The sequence below is a fragment of the Psammomys obesus genome, unplaced genomic scaffold (assembly GCF_907164565.1).
Source record: "Psammomys obesus unplaced genomic scaffold, mPsaObe1.curated_primary_1811, whole genome shotgun sequence".
NCBI lineage: Eukaryota > Metazoa > Chordata > Mammalia > Rodentia > Muridae > Psammomys > Psammomys obesus.
In genome coordinates, this window is record NW_026596152.1 from 2,385,653 (window position 1) to 2,398,098 (window position 12,446).

Sequence of the window (12,446 nt, forward strand, 5' to 3'; positions counted from 1 at the left end):
AATTAAGAATTAAGAAGATCTCTTACAGGTGCAGCCAGCATTTGGGTTTTAGCTGGTACCAGATGTAGTCAAGTTAATAGCCATCACACCGCTGTAGAGGGCCTAGCCACAAGGACTAGGACTGCAAGAGGGGTGTCCCGAGGGGGTGAGGAGTCGGGGTATTCTCCGTCCCCGGGGCTCCAGAGTCTTTCCGCATCTCGTTTCCGTTGACTCCTCACTGGCCTGTTCCCTAGTCTTCCGACAGCCGCGCTTTTTCACCGGGGATGTGTAAGAGGAACTAGGTCCACTGATGCGGTCTGTAGGGGTCTTGGTGTATACCTCTGCTGGCAGGTGCCCTGCTGGTTGCAGGGTGCAGCCTGGTGATGCTCACACTGGCCTGGATGTGATCAGTTAGTGGCTTCTGGACACATAATGACTTGCTGGTATGGAGGCGTGCTACCTGCTGCTGCCTCAGGTGGGCCAGATGGGTGGGTTTGCCTCCCACAGAATCTTGGGAGAGAGGTTTTCGAACCCCGCAGCAAGCCTTAGCTTACCTCTGCGCTAAGGCTGAGCCCCGAGGATGAGCTGACCAAATGGAGTACATGCTAAGAATGGCCCTCCTGCGCTGCAGAGGACTTCATCTGCTCCCTGCCCTTCCCAGCGGTGCCCCAGCCAAGGAGGCTGAGGTCTCCAGCTTTGCAGGGCGGAATGCATCCTTTCACGCTCCTCTGCCTGGACTTGTGCTGGGCCAGCTCCTGCCAAGACTCTGGGCCAGTGCTGGTGCCGAGGCGTGGTCTGGCTCAGAATCTTCAGTGACCAAGGAACCTTTAGCAACCTTGTGAGGATCCACAGGTTACTTCCACACACAGCAGCTGTATTCCATTAGTACCCAAGGAGGATGGTTGTGTATGAATTTAAGGATTGCCAGTGGGCTTGCAGAGTAGACCAAGAGAGGTCAGCTGGCAAAAGAAGCTGGCGTCCCCGTATACCTCTGTCCAAGCCCACATCTGTGACCGTGAGGTTCTGTGCTGTGGCCCTGTGCTTTCCCATCACCACTTGAGAGCTGTGCCTGTGCCTGTATCACTCACTTTTCCCACCACAGGAAAAAGTCAAAGGGCTTTCCGGCCATCCCTTCCTCACTGCCGTCCCCCCACAGGCCCCCAGGACCAGATCGTTTTCTATTACTGACTTAAAAAGGGTGTGGACTTGAATTTAGGGTCCACTGATGAGGACAGTGTCTCAGCGGAGACATTTCCTCACCCGCAGTGGTATGTTAGTTACTTTTTTCATGGTGTGATAAAAGCAGGCCAAGGGCTGAGCTTGGCTCACGCTCTTGGAGGGCTTTTGTCCACCACGGCAAGGGTGGCCGTGCCTGTGCGTGATGCGTTTGAGCTGGAGGCGGCTTGTTTACGTGGACTGAGCCAGGAAGTGGAGCTGGGGGTCAGACGAGGCCATATAAGGCCCACCCCAGTGACCTACTTCCACCATTCATAGCCGTCAGCATCGCACCACAGACCATGCAACACATGCTCATACATGGGAGGTCTGTGAGGGACATTTCAGAGTCCCGGCTCTAAGGAAGGGGCAAGATGGGAACATTCTCAGGGCTTCTCGGCAGCCTGCTGACCCGCCTGTCCTCTGTCCTGTCCTCTGTCCTGTCAGGCCCAGGCCCTTCCTCATCCCAGCACTTCCAGAAGTTGTTTTTGCCCGAGCTGACATTCACTGGGACAAACATGCTCACCTTGTTCTCCTTTTGGAGTGCTGAGGTACTAATGCACACACTCCTCCCTCATCTCCGCACTGTGCCTCACTGCCACCTCCGGGCTGGGGGCCGAGGGGAGAGGCTGCCTCTTTGTGGCCGACTGTAACGAAGAGAGAATTTATACTGTAGTTCCTTTGCAATCTCAGTTCTCACTTATTTTCCTAGATATTTTCTGTCCCCTTTGGAGACAGAAACAGCAGCACGTGGCATGGCTTGAAATGGCCACAGAATGTATTACTAGGGAACCCTGTCCTCCTGGGCCTTCCGCAGCAGGAAGAGGCACAGCACCGCCTCCTTCACCCCATTCCTTCACTTGTGAGGCTGCTGCTCAGGCACGGAACCTAGCAGGGTGCCTCGGCAGCCCTGGCCTGCCTCATAGTGGTGGCAGAGATCTCCCCCAGTGTTCCAGCTGTGCCATGGCTGGGGCATAGGGAGGGAGCTTTGAGAAGGGGTCGCATGCGGGGCTGCCCACCCGGCACTCGTTCTGCAAACACAGGAGGGTCATAAGGGTCATGCGGTGGCCTCTGGCCTGAGAATCACTGGCCTTGCTTCACTGCCAGCCTGACTGTTTCCTTCCTGGGAGGCCCCTCGGAGGTATACCAGTCCACCGGTTGCCCATCTAGTTGGAGGTTTTAAGGTAAAGGGTTATTGTGATCTAGAATCCCCAGGGTTCTGGGCATCTGGCTGCTGAGCAAGTCGGGGTAGCACCCTGGGCACCTCCTTGTTGTGCCTTTCTCTGACCAGCACCCCTGAGCTTCATCAGGTCCAGACCCTACTCCACCCAGAAACCCACAGAGACATCTGGGAGAGAAGCCAGTACCTCTGCCCTTGAGTGCCACCCCATTTCCACCCCCTTTGACATCATATTTGAGCATCAGCCCTTCTCCTGGGCTTTGGAGGGGCTCCCCGGCGTGGATAGGCCTGCCCGTTCTCTCTCATTTTCTTTCTCTGGGGCGGGGTCCACGGGACACCCCTGGGCAGGCAAGGGCACTAACTGCCTCTCTGACCCTTCTGCTTTGTGTCTTCACAGCCTGCGATTGCCACCCCGTGGGTGCTGCCGGCAAGACCTGCAACCAGACCACGGGCCAGTGCCCCTGCAAGGACGGTGTGACGGGCATCACCTGCAACCGCTGTGCCAAAGGCTACCAGCAGAGCCGCTCGCCCATCGCCCCCTGCATCAGTACGTGCAGCCCCTCCTCCCCCCGTCTGCGTGGGGGCGGGGACCCACACTGCCGTCCAGTGGGCATCTCTTCATTCACTGGTGCTCCGTGAGACTCCAGGCCTGGAGACTTTAGGAGCAGCTACGTGCGTTAGAGCCAGCCTGTCCGTGGCCCTCAGCCCTGACAGACACTCTAGGCGGGGCAGCAGGATTCCTCTCCAGCAGGAACCCCACTCCTACATTGCACTTTGACCCCTGACCCAGTGGGCAGCGGGGCTTGCCACAGCTGCAGATTCACAAGAGAGCAGACCAAAAGCCTTGGGCCTTTGAGAGAAGTTACTCGGCCCCTGTGGTCCCTATGAAGGGTTAATAGGTAACTGGCGTGGGGTTATCAAAGAGGCGTCACATAGAGAGAGTGTCGGTCACTCTGGCCTTGGCTTTGGAGGATCTCTGCATTTTGTGTCTGGTAGGTCGTGCTGCTGTGCCTAGGGGCAGAAAATGAGCTCTGGCTGGCAAGTCAGGCCTAACCTGGAGAGGCCCAGCCTCATTCTGGTGATTCCTCCACCAGGGCTGTCCAAGCCAACAGGGGACAGCCAGGGCAGAGGAGCAGGAAAGTCTCAGCAAACAAGCTAGAGTCCAGGGAACCAAGTGGATTCTCTAGAGAGCAGGCTTGGCGAGCTCCACCCGGGGAGCTGGCTGACGGCTGCCTTTTGTGTGGCACAGTGCCTTGTACCTTTTTAATGACTTCAACAAAAATCAAAGGAAGGATACTATTTCAAGACACGACAAAAAAGCAAGTGAAGTCACCAGGCATGGTGGTGTGAGCTTGTAATCCCAGCACTTGGGAGGCAGAGGCAAGAAGAGTGAAGGTTTGAGACTAGCCTGGGCTACACAGCGAGACCCTGTATCCCTAAAAAAAAGGAAAGGAAACAGCATAGTGCAGCTGCTTTTGTGCAGTGCCGTAGCTGCGGCAGAGACCACAGTCCACAGAGCTGAGGCGTTTACTGCTCGGCCCCCAGAAGTCAGTCCGTCTCACTCTCTGAGGTTCTCAGAGTCCTTGAGTGGCTCCAGGGGCTGAACAGTGATGGGACTCAGAAAAGCCCCAGAGTCCTGGGGCCAGACCAGGGCCTGGAGTCCCTCATGCCAGGAGCCACTACGGAGTCCTAGAGCGTTCCTCATGGAATTCAGTCATCCCTGCCTCAAGCAGGGGGCCCCTTAGGCAGTCCTCATCTCACCTGCCCCACTACGCATGCTCGTCTGCCCTACTGTGTGCGGCCTTTGCTTCCAGAACAGGTCAGATCTGTTGGTTCCGACAGCGATTCTGACCAGCTTACGAGGCCAGAGCCTCTGCCGGGGTGTCTGTCCTGCGGGTCCGCCGTCAGCAGATGCCCCGGCGCTACTCTGAGGGACCGGGTCCTGGTGTCCTCCCGGGGTACAGCAGGTGGAAGGAGCATGCTCAGTACACCCCAGGCCTGGGGTTCATCCCCAGCATTGGAAGGATGCAAAGAAAGCCTTCCCGTGGTGGCATGCAAACACCAATCTCAGAGCACATAGAGCCCTTCTCTCTGTGCACCCCAAAAGCTATGAGATGAACAATTAGAAACCCAGGAAGGCTGGCGCCTCTGAGAACAGGTCCTGCCACTGCCTACTCCCCCCTCCTTTTTTTTTAAGATGGAGAGGGGCTCTCAGGTTGCTCAGAGTGGCAAGAACTAACATTTCAAAATCCCCCAGGGTAAGGGACATCGTGAAACGACATTTTGAAACCAGTGCCTGCGCCCTCCCACGCACTCTGTACTTTCTGACTTGCTTTTGAAAAGGGAGGGCTGACGGCCCAGTACAAAAATTCCCACCTGACAGTCGACCCGGGCTCCATTCTGGGGTGTCCCTGGTGCTCACGTGGCCAGTATCTAGCTCGTGCTCTGCTTCGTCCCAGCTCCGGGAGCCATGTGCCGTGTGTGCATTCCTGCTTTAGACGCTAAGGTTTGGTGGCCGGCGTGTCCTGTGGCCATTAGTGAATCCCCACTTTAGACCTGCAATATTAGACCAGGACATTCAGTTGTTGCTTCCCAGGACTTTTTGTTGGTGCCAACCTAGCCTTTTAGGGCTCAGAAAGGGCCCGGCCCTAGGTCCAGCTTCCTAATGAGCTGCTGTGACTGGCACCTCAGAGATGCCCTCCACTGTGGGCTGTGTCCTCTGCCTTTGCCTCGTAAAGGCACAAGCATGGTTCCTCTAAGAGACACAGATCTCATGAGGGTCAAGCCTCAGGTTCGAGGTGTCTAGAATCCAAGGTCAGAGGAGAGCCTCACCACCGAGTCAGAGGGTGGCTACAGCGACCCTTTAAGACAGTTCCTCATGTTGTGATGACCCCAACCATAAAATTATTTTGTTGCTACGTCGTAACTGTAATTTTGCTACCATTATGGCTCATAATGTAAATATCTGATCCACAGGATATCTGATATGTGATCCCTGTGGGGGTCGAGACCCGAGGGTTGAGAGCCGCTGCCCTAGAGGGACTTTTGATTTCTGGTTTGGTCTTGTCTAGAAAGAGGAAGCCCAAACTTTTTGACAGCTGGTGGCTGAACCAGTGGAGTTGACTGGCCGAGCTTCTTTGGATCCAGGAAGTGGAAGGGATGAGTGGTTATTCTAGGCAGACGAGAACAGCCTTAATGGGTCCTGGCCACCTTCAGTCACATCCCATTCTACCAGCTAACAAAAGGCCTTAGGTGACTTGAAGGGAGCCTGGGGGAAGGAGAGCCAGGCTGCAGGACATCTTCCCTGAGGGCAGGTCCCCGGCCCCTCACACACCATTTCTGCTTCTAGATCCTTCTTCCTTCTTGTGAGTTAACGGTGTAGGAACGAGGCCTGGGTGGTCATATGATGAACAGAGAGTCTGAGGAACCCCTGGGTGGAATCAAGTTGATGTCATGTCAGGCCCTGGCTACATCACCACTGTGGGCCAGCAGTCCCCCCAGCTGCCCCCTCTCCTGACCCTCCTCAGCAGATGGAACTCATGGTGTCTCTACCCCAGTGAAGGAGGAGGACACACAGGCCTACCTGGGGTCCCTGAGACCCTGCTTCCAGCTTCCCCTTTCTCCTGATTTGTTCTTTAAGCTGAGTGTGGAGTAGGCATGGGGCAGAAGGCTAGGTGGCTGGGCAGAGTCTGTGCTGAGACCCCTTTCTTTCCAAGGACAAAAGTAATGTCTTTTTTCCTTTTTTTCTCTTTTTTTCCTCATTCTTCTCTTTCCTCTTCTCTGAACTTCATGAAGAAATTCCTGTAGCACCACCGACCACTGCGGCCAGCAGCGTGGAGGAGCCTGAAGGTGAGACATCTTAGCTTTTTGCTTGTTACATTGGCTGTAGTGGGATGTGAGTGGGGATGTGGGCCGGGGGCTAGAGGCCCAGACCCTTCTGTGATACCCCATAACCCTGCCCCCTGGCTGGGCTCTGTTTTGTGTGAGGTAGTCCCCTCAGCCATGCTGAGGAAGAAGGAACCACCTGGCGCTTCACTTTAACTCCCCTTCCAAGAATAAAGTTAAAAGGACCAAGGACCCTGAAAGGAGCTCACCCTCCTTGCCCTCGGAAATGCCAGGGCGGAGGATGCCTCCCCTTCCTGAGGGCGCAGTGCAGAGGGGAAGGAGTTCGTGGTCAGAGTCCAGGAGCTCTGAGACCCAAGGCGGGGAAAATAATCCGGCCTGCACTCCCACCTGTTACCTGAGGGCGCAGCCTCCCTTCGTGGAGAAGGTAGGTCTCCCCGGCTGGAGCTGCCACCCAGAGCAACTGTAGCTGCGTTCACTGGGTACAGGTGTCACATGACACCGTGTGTGCCCCCGGCTGCTAAATACTACCCGGGTTCTTGCTGCTACCCACTTAGCATCAGCCCAGAGCTACGTGCTCTGCTGCTGTCGTTAGGAAAGCCCATACCTGCCACTGCACCGCCAGCTTGGGAGGGTTCGGAGAACTGGGCTTCGGTCCTACTTTCCAGCACACAGAGAGACGGCGCTTTGCCTTCGGATGGGGCGACTCCTTGACGAGATTATTGTGAGAAATGCCGTAAAAGGCAGCAACTGTAACGCGCAGCGCACACTCACCCAGCTGAGCAATGATGAAGGGTGAGCGGAGCTCCTCTCCCTTTCTTGGGGTTGGTGCGTATAGCTCCCTGCTGTTGCCACCCGGTGTCACAAGAGGAGAAAGCCCAACCTTATCTGTCGGCCCAAGAAAAGACACAAATTCAAAGCCTGCTTTCTCCTCAGTGCATCCTGTTTCACACCGTAGAAAACCAAGACTATTTTAACTTAAAACAAAACAGAGCAAACCTATTCTGAGAAAGGGTCCACCAGGCCTGTTGGTGCTGGAGAGGTTTCACCGTCCTGGCTCAGGATACACAGGGAGCTTAGAGCCCCACAGGGTGTATGTCCTGTGAGGCTGGTTCAGGCCACACCCGGAGACCCTGGTCCTGGGGTAGGAGCGGTAATGAGTGGAAAATTGACACGAACCCCCCCCCCCCACACACACACACACCTTGTGTGAGTCTAAGGAATTTCCCTCCTCTAGGTAGCTCCATAGGGAGCTTGGGTGAGCTTGCTTTCTCAGGTGACTCTGGATCTGAGGGAGAACTGGCTGTGCCCTGGCAGCTTGAGAGAAAACAGATTTGGGCATCTGTAGCCACAGTAGCCCACACACAGGAAGACACCGTTAGGGAGTGCTGGGGTCACGCCGGGCTGTTAGCTGCGGGCAATCTTGGCTGCATCCTGGCAGGAGAATTGTGACAAGGGCTGGGGACACCGACACATGTGCCTGGGGGCTAGATGCCGGAGTGGAGGAGTAGAGACTGCATCTCTGCCCATCCCCAGCTTCCTGAGAGGCTGAGGCAGAAGAGCCACGTGTTCACAAGTTTGAGGCCAAGATGGTAACACAGGAAGACGCTATCTCAGGGAAACCACAAACACAGACAGAAGTCTGTTCTCTCTTGCATTGTTTTGTTTTTTGGTTTGTATTTTGTTTTGTTTTTTGTTTTTGAGACAGGGTAGCCTTGGCTGTCCTGGACTCGCTTTGTAGACCGGGCTGGCCTCAAACCCACAGACATCCACCTGCCTCTGCTTCCCCCAGATTACAGTTGTGCACCACCACCGAATCTGGCTGGATACTTTTTTTTAAAAGAAATTATTTATTTATTCACTTTGCATCCCAATCACAGATGTAAAGACCCCTCCCTCATTTCCTCCCCACCTCACTCCCTACCCTCTTTCCTCTTTACCCCTTCCTCTTCTCCTCAGAAAAGGGGAGCCCTTAACCCCACCCCCGCACCCATACCAACCCACAAGTCATAGCAGGACCAAGCGGGTCCTCTTCCACTGAGGTCAGACATGGCAGCCCAGCTAGGGAAAAGTGATCCAAAAGCAGGCAACAGAGTCCACATCAGCCCCTCTCCAGTTTTTTCTTTAGATTGAAGATTAAATCAGATACTGAGCTTGGCATTCAGGTTCACACTGTAGGACCAGTTAATCGATTAACACAAAACTTAGGGGACAACAGTTCTGAAGTTAGAAGATACTGCAGTGGAAATTGAGTTTTTTAATGTGTGTATATGTTTGCATGTTCTTGGGGGGTACCCGCATGCTGTACGGGGCCCTATAGTTGAGCATAAGCATCTTCTTTGGTTGCTCTCCCTTTATTTTTTGAGGCAGGGTCTCTTGCTGCACTCAGAGCTCTACTGGCTGGTCCAGCGAGCCGGCTTTCCTGGGCACCCCCGTCCATGCCCTCTGAGGACTGGCTGGATGGGCAGCTGCCAAAGCTGGCAGCTTTCACATGGTTCTGGGTATCGGAACTCTTAAGGGCATATCATCCACTGAGCCATCACCTCTGCTTCAGAACTTCGGCTCTTTTATTTATTCATTTTAAGATCTGTGTCTGTGTGTGGCGTGTGCAGGTGCCTGGAACAGTGTTGGACTCTTTGGCGGTGGCTGTGAGATGCGTGACATGGCTGCCAGCACTGGACTTGGGTTCTCGGAAGAGCAGCAAGTGTTTTCAACCCCTGAGACATTTCTTCGGCCCCCAGATTTGATTCATGATATTTCGATGACTTGGTGGACACGTGACTACTAGTCATAAGTGACAGGATGCACCTGAGTAGACTCACTGGCTGGGCTGGCCAGGGCACAGGGTGCACAGCTTGCCATAGGACAAGATGGACGGTAATAGTCTGTCTGCCAGGGGTTGTTCTGGACCTTGCAACCTGATTTAGGGTTTCTCTGGCTTTTAACCTTCTAACAGAAATGGGCAGTTGAAGGAGAGTGGGGGAGCCCCTGTGTGACACCTCGGGAGGTTCTTGGTTTACTGCACAGAAGTCTGTAGCAGCTGTGGTGCTTCCGAATCCAGCCTGAGGCTGGGGGAGTGCTCCACTCCAGCCTTAACTCCGAGCCACACCCTGCCCTTAAGCTCTGGCAGCCATCTTAGCAGGCCTTGGTTAGCTAAATTACCTTTTGTGAGTCCTTATTTTGTGGCTGTGGTTTCTTCTTCTGGAGCCTCAGCAAGTACAACTTAGAGTGAACCGCTCCAGTGTTTTGCTAGAAGAGGGAGTGGGAAAGTGGGTTTGGGACTTGGAAGCCTCGTCCCGGTCTTTGAAGCCTGCCCCGGTGGGTTCAGCAAAGCAGGAACCATCGCTGAGACTCTGGAGCTGGCCTTTGGGGTGTGCTGTGACAGACAGCCTGGGTGCCTAGCCGAGGAGTTGAGCTGGAGCCTGGGAGACGACTGGGAGGTGGGCCTGGAGCATAACGCTTCCCAACTGCGCATTCTCGGGGAGTGAAAGTCGCCTGTGGAAATTCTGTGTGCATCCACATGCTAGAGAAGTAACAAGCCGTGAATTTATCCTCTGAGTTGAGGGGTGAAGCTTCACCCTGAAGTCGAGCCCTCGAAGTGCCGGCTTCCTTAGAGAGTGATTGGCATGCTTCCCGGGCAGGGTGGCAAAGACTGAGAGTCTGCAGCAGGGAAGGCCAGGAAGGGAGATGGGAAAAGAATGGCAGGATGAAGAGGGCGTGGGACACACCTCGCACCTGATAGAGGGACCTCCACTCCTGTGGCCGGAAGTGGAACACCTGCCGGTGGCAGCTCTAGGCAGTTCTTGACCTGCAGTGGTTTGCTTTTGGGGGTCTGGGTGAGGGGGAGGAGCTCAGGTGTGGAGGCAGCCAGCAGCCTGCTGGCTCTGAAGGTATTGCTGTCACAGCTTCTCCAGGGCTGGGGCAGGAAGAGGTGGGCCCAGTGCTCTAGCTGGTGCCCCTGGGCAGGAAGGCCCCTTTGCTCCCGATAGAGCTTCCTCCTCTCAGAAACACCTGCTCAGTCCCCTGCCGCCTCTGACAGGTAGCTTCACCTGTACTCCTTCCTGAGGCACGTGGGCCACGGTGGTAGACACACCTCGCCTTGGCTGATTTGCAGGGCGGGTTGCAGCCCTTGGAGGACCATCCTACCAGTGGCTAGCTTCAGGATTCCCCACATGAGGATAACCCTTAAGGGTTGAGTAAGAAAGAGAGGTACAGAGCTGGCTCAGAGCCCACCCCACCCGGACTGTGGACCAACCCCCCAGAGCCCATGAAACCCACAACAGGGAAGGGTGACCTTTGCTGGCCTCCCTCTTTGCCAAGGCTGTGCCTCCTTGTGGTAGCCAGACCTGGGTTGAGATTCTGGAGTCAGGAGCTAGCCACAACCTCTTGGGCTCCCCACCTCTCAACAGTGGCCTTGGGCTCTTCCCCAGCCTGGTTCTTTAATAGCTTCCACCCGATTTAGGGAGCTTTGTGGACTTGCTGCTGCTATTTCAGCGGCTCTGAGCTGGAGGTGGAGTGGCTTTCTAGGGTGCCGTGTAGCCTCTCAGGAGAGCCCAGAGAGAAGACTTTACAGCTGGGGTGCTGGCAGATGCCGTGGCTGTCCTTCATACCAACAGGTACTCACAGAGAACGGGGTGGGGTAGAGGGAAGGGGTGGGCTCTCCAGATTTTTTGCTAAAGAAAATGAGTTTCTAGAGATTTGCAGTGTGGGCCAGGCTGGCTTCTCAGGTCTGCAGAGCCCCGCTGACCTGATAGCGTGCCTTTTTTTTTTTTTTAACTTAAACTGAGAATCCCGTTGCAAGCGCCTGTGGTGGGGTTACAGCGAGAGCACAGCTGACTCGGGTGGACGGGAATTAACAACAGCACAGGAACAGCTGGGTTCGGAGGCGCGGGCCTATAATCCCGCTATTCAGAAACCTGAGGCAGGAGGATCACAGTTCAAGACCTGCCTGGTCTATAGAGCAAGGTCAGAGTCGGTTTAAACAAGTGAGTGAGACCTTGTCTCAAAGTAAAAAGGTGGGAGGCAGGCCAAGGGTGAAGCGCAGGGGTGGCGTGCCTGCTTGGCGTGCACTGGGTTCCTTCCCAGTCCAGAAAACAGAAACAAACCCAGCTCAGAGCAGTGGGGGCTGTGGCGAGGCCACTCGCTTTCTCTCAGCTTTTCTGCCCAGCCTGGTGGAATTTGGGCAGACTGCACATCATTTTTGTAATTACTGAAACAAAATTTTAATCAGAATAGCAACAGGTATGCCGAGCAAAAGTAAGGAACATAATTATGGGATGGATTTTAAAATGTTAAATATTGCACAGATACCAAAGAGCAGGAGGAAATGGATGCCCCTGCCATGTTAGGGAGAGCAAGACTCAAACTGTCAGCGTGTCCGTTCTCTCGATTTAGCATGATTCTGGTCCCAGCCTCCATTAGATTGGGCAGGGTTCTAAAGTGCAGCCAGAAAAGTCAGTGTGTTCTGAGAAAAGCCAAAAAACAAAAAAGTTTTAAGGTGACTAACGAGAGTAATTAGCTCTACTGGATACTGTAAAAGATGTAAGCGTAGTGTTTAAAAGAGCGTGGCGTGGGTACGGGGGTGCCCAGAGGAGCTTGGCACCAGGGCAGGGAGCCTGCAGTTGAGAGGGGCAGCCAGCAAGCGCTGCGGGCAAGACTAGCTTCTGACTTACCCACGGGCTCAAGTCCTAGTTCCCGCAGTGTATCAGTGACAGACACACACACATGTACACACATGTCCTTCCATGTGATCCAGGGCAGAGAAGTCATCCTAGATAGGACATAAAAACCCAGAAACTGTGAAGAGAAAGGGTTTGTAGATATCAGTGAAAATCTCCTGGACTTCAGAAATCCCTCTAAGCAAGAATACCAGGCAAACTTGAGGCTCAGAAAGCTTTTGTGATATGGCTGACAGAAGGTCAAAATCCTCAATAAGTAAAAAGCATTTACAACTCAATAAGAGAGCCTAATGTGAAACTGAGTTGTGAAAGTGGACTAGAAACTCAGGATTTGTACACTCTGCCATGATTACAGGCAGTGTGGTGCGCATTAGTAGCCAAGACGGTGCTGACAACTTACTAGACCATCTTAAAAACTGATTAGATTTGGTGCTTGTGTGTATATGATACCATAAGCTCTCTCCCTAGCCTTTTTTTTTCCTCTGTAAAACTTTAAGATTTGACTTTTAAAATTTATGTGTGTGTGTGTGTGTGTGTGTGTGTGTGTGTGT

The 12,446-nt window shown here is 54.1% G+C and overlaps 1 protein-coding gene across 1 annotated transcript in view; it reads left to right on the top strand.

The window, feature by feature from the left end:
- Positions 1-12,446, top strand: part of Ntn1 (netrin 1) — a 163,570-nt gene that overhangs the window by 114,106 nt on the left and 37,018 nt on the right. The window contains exons 3-4 of the mRNA XM_055594311.1: positions 2,772-2,921; positions 6,170-6,223. Of these exons, the coding sequence (XP_055450286.1) occupies positions 2,772-2,921; positions 6,170-6,223 (204 nt within the window). The remainder of the gene's footprint in view (positions 1-2,771; positions 2,922-6,169; positions 6,224-12,446) is intronic.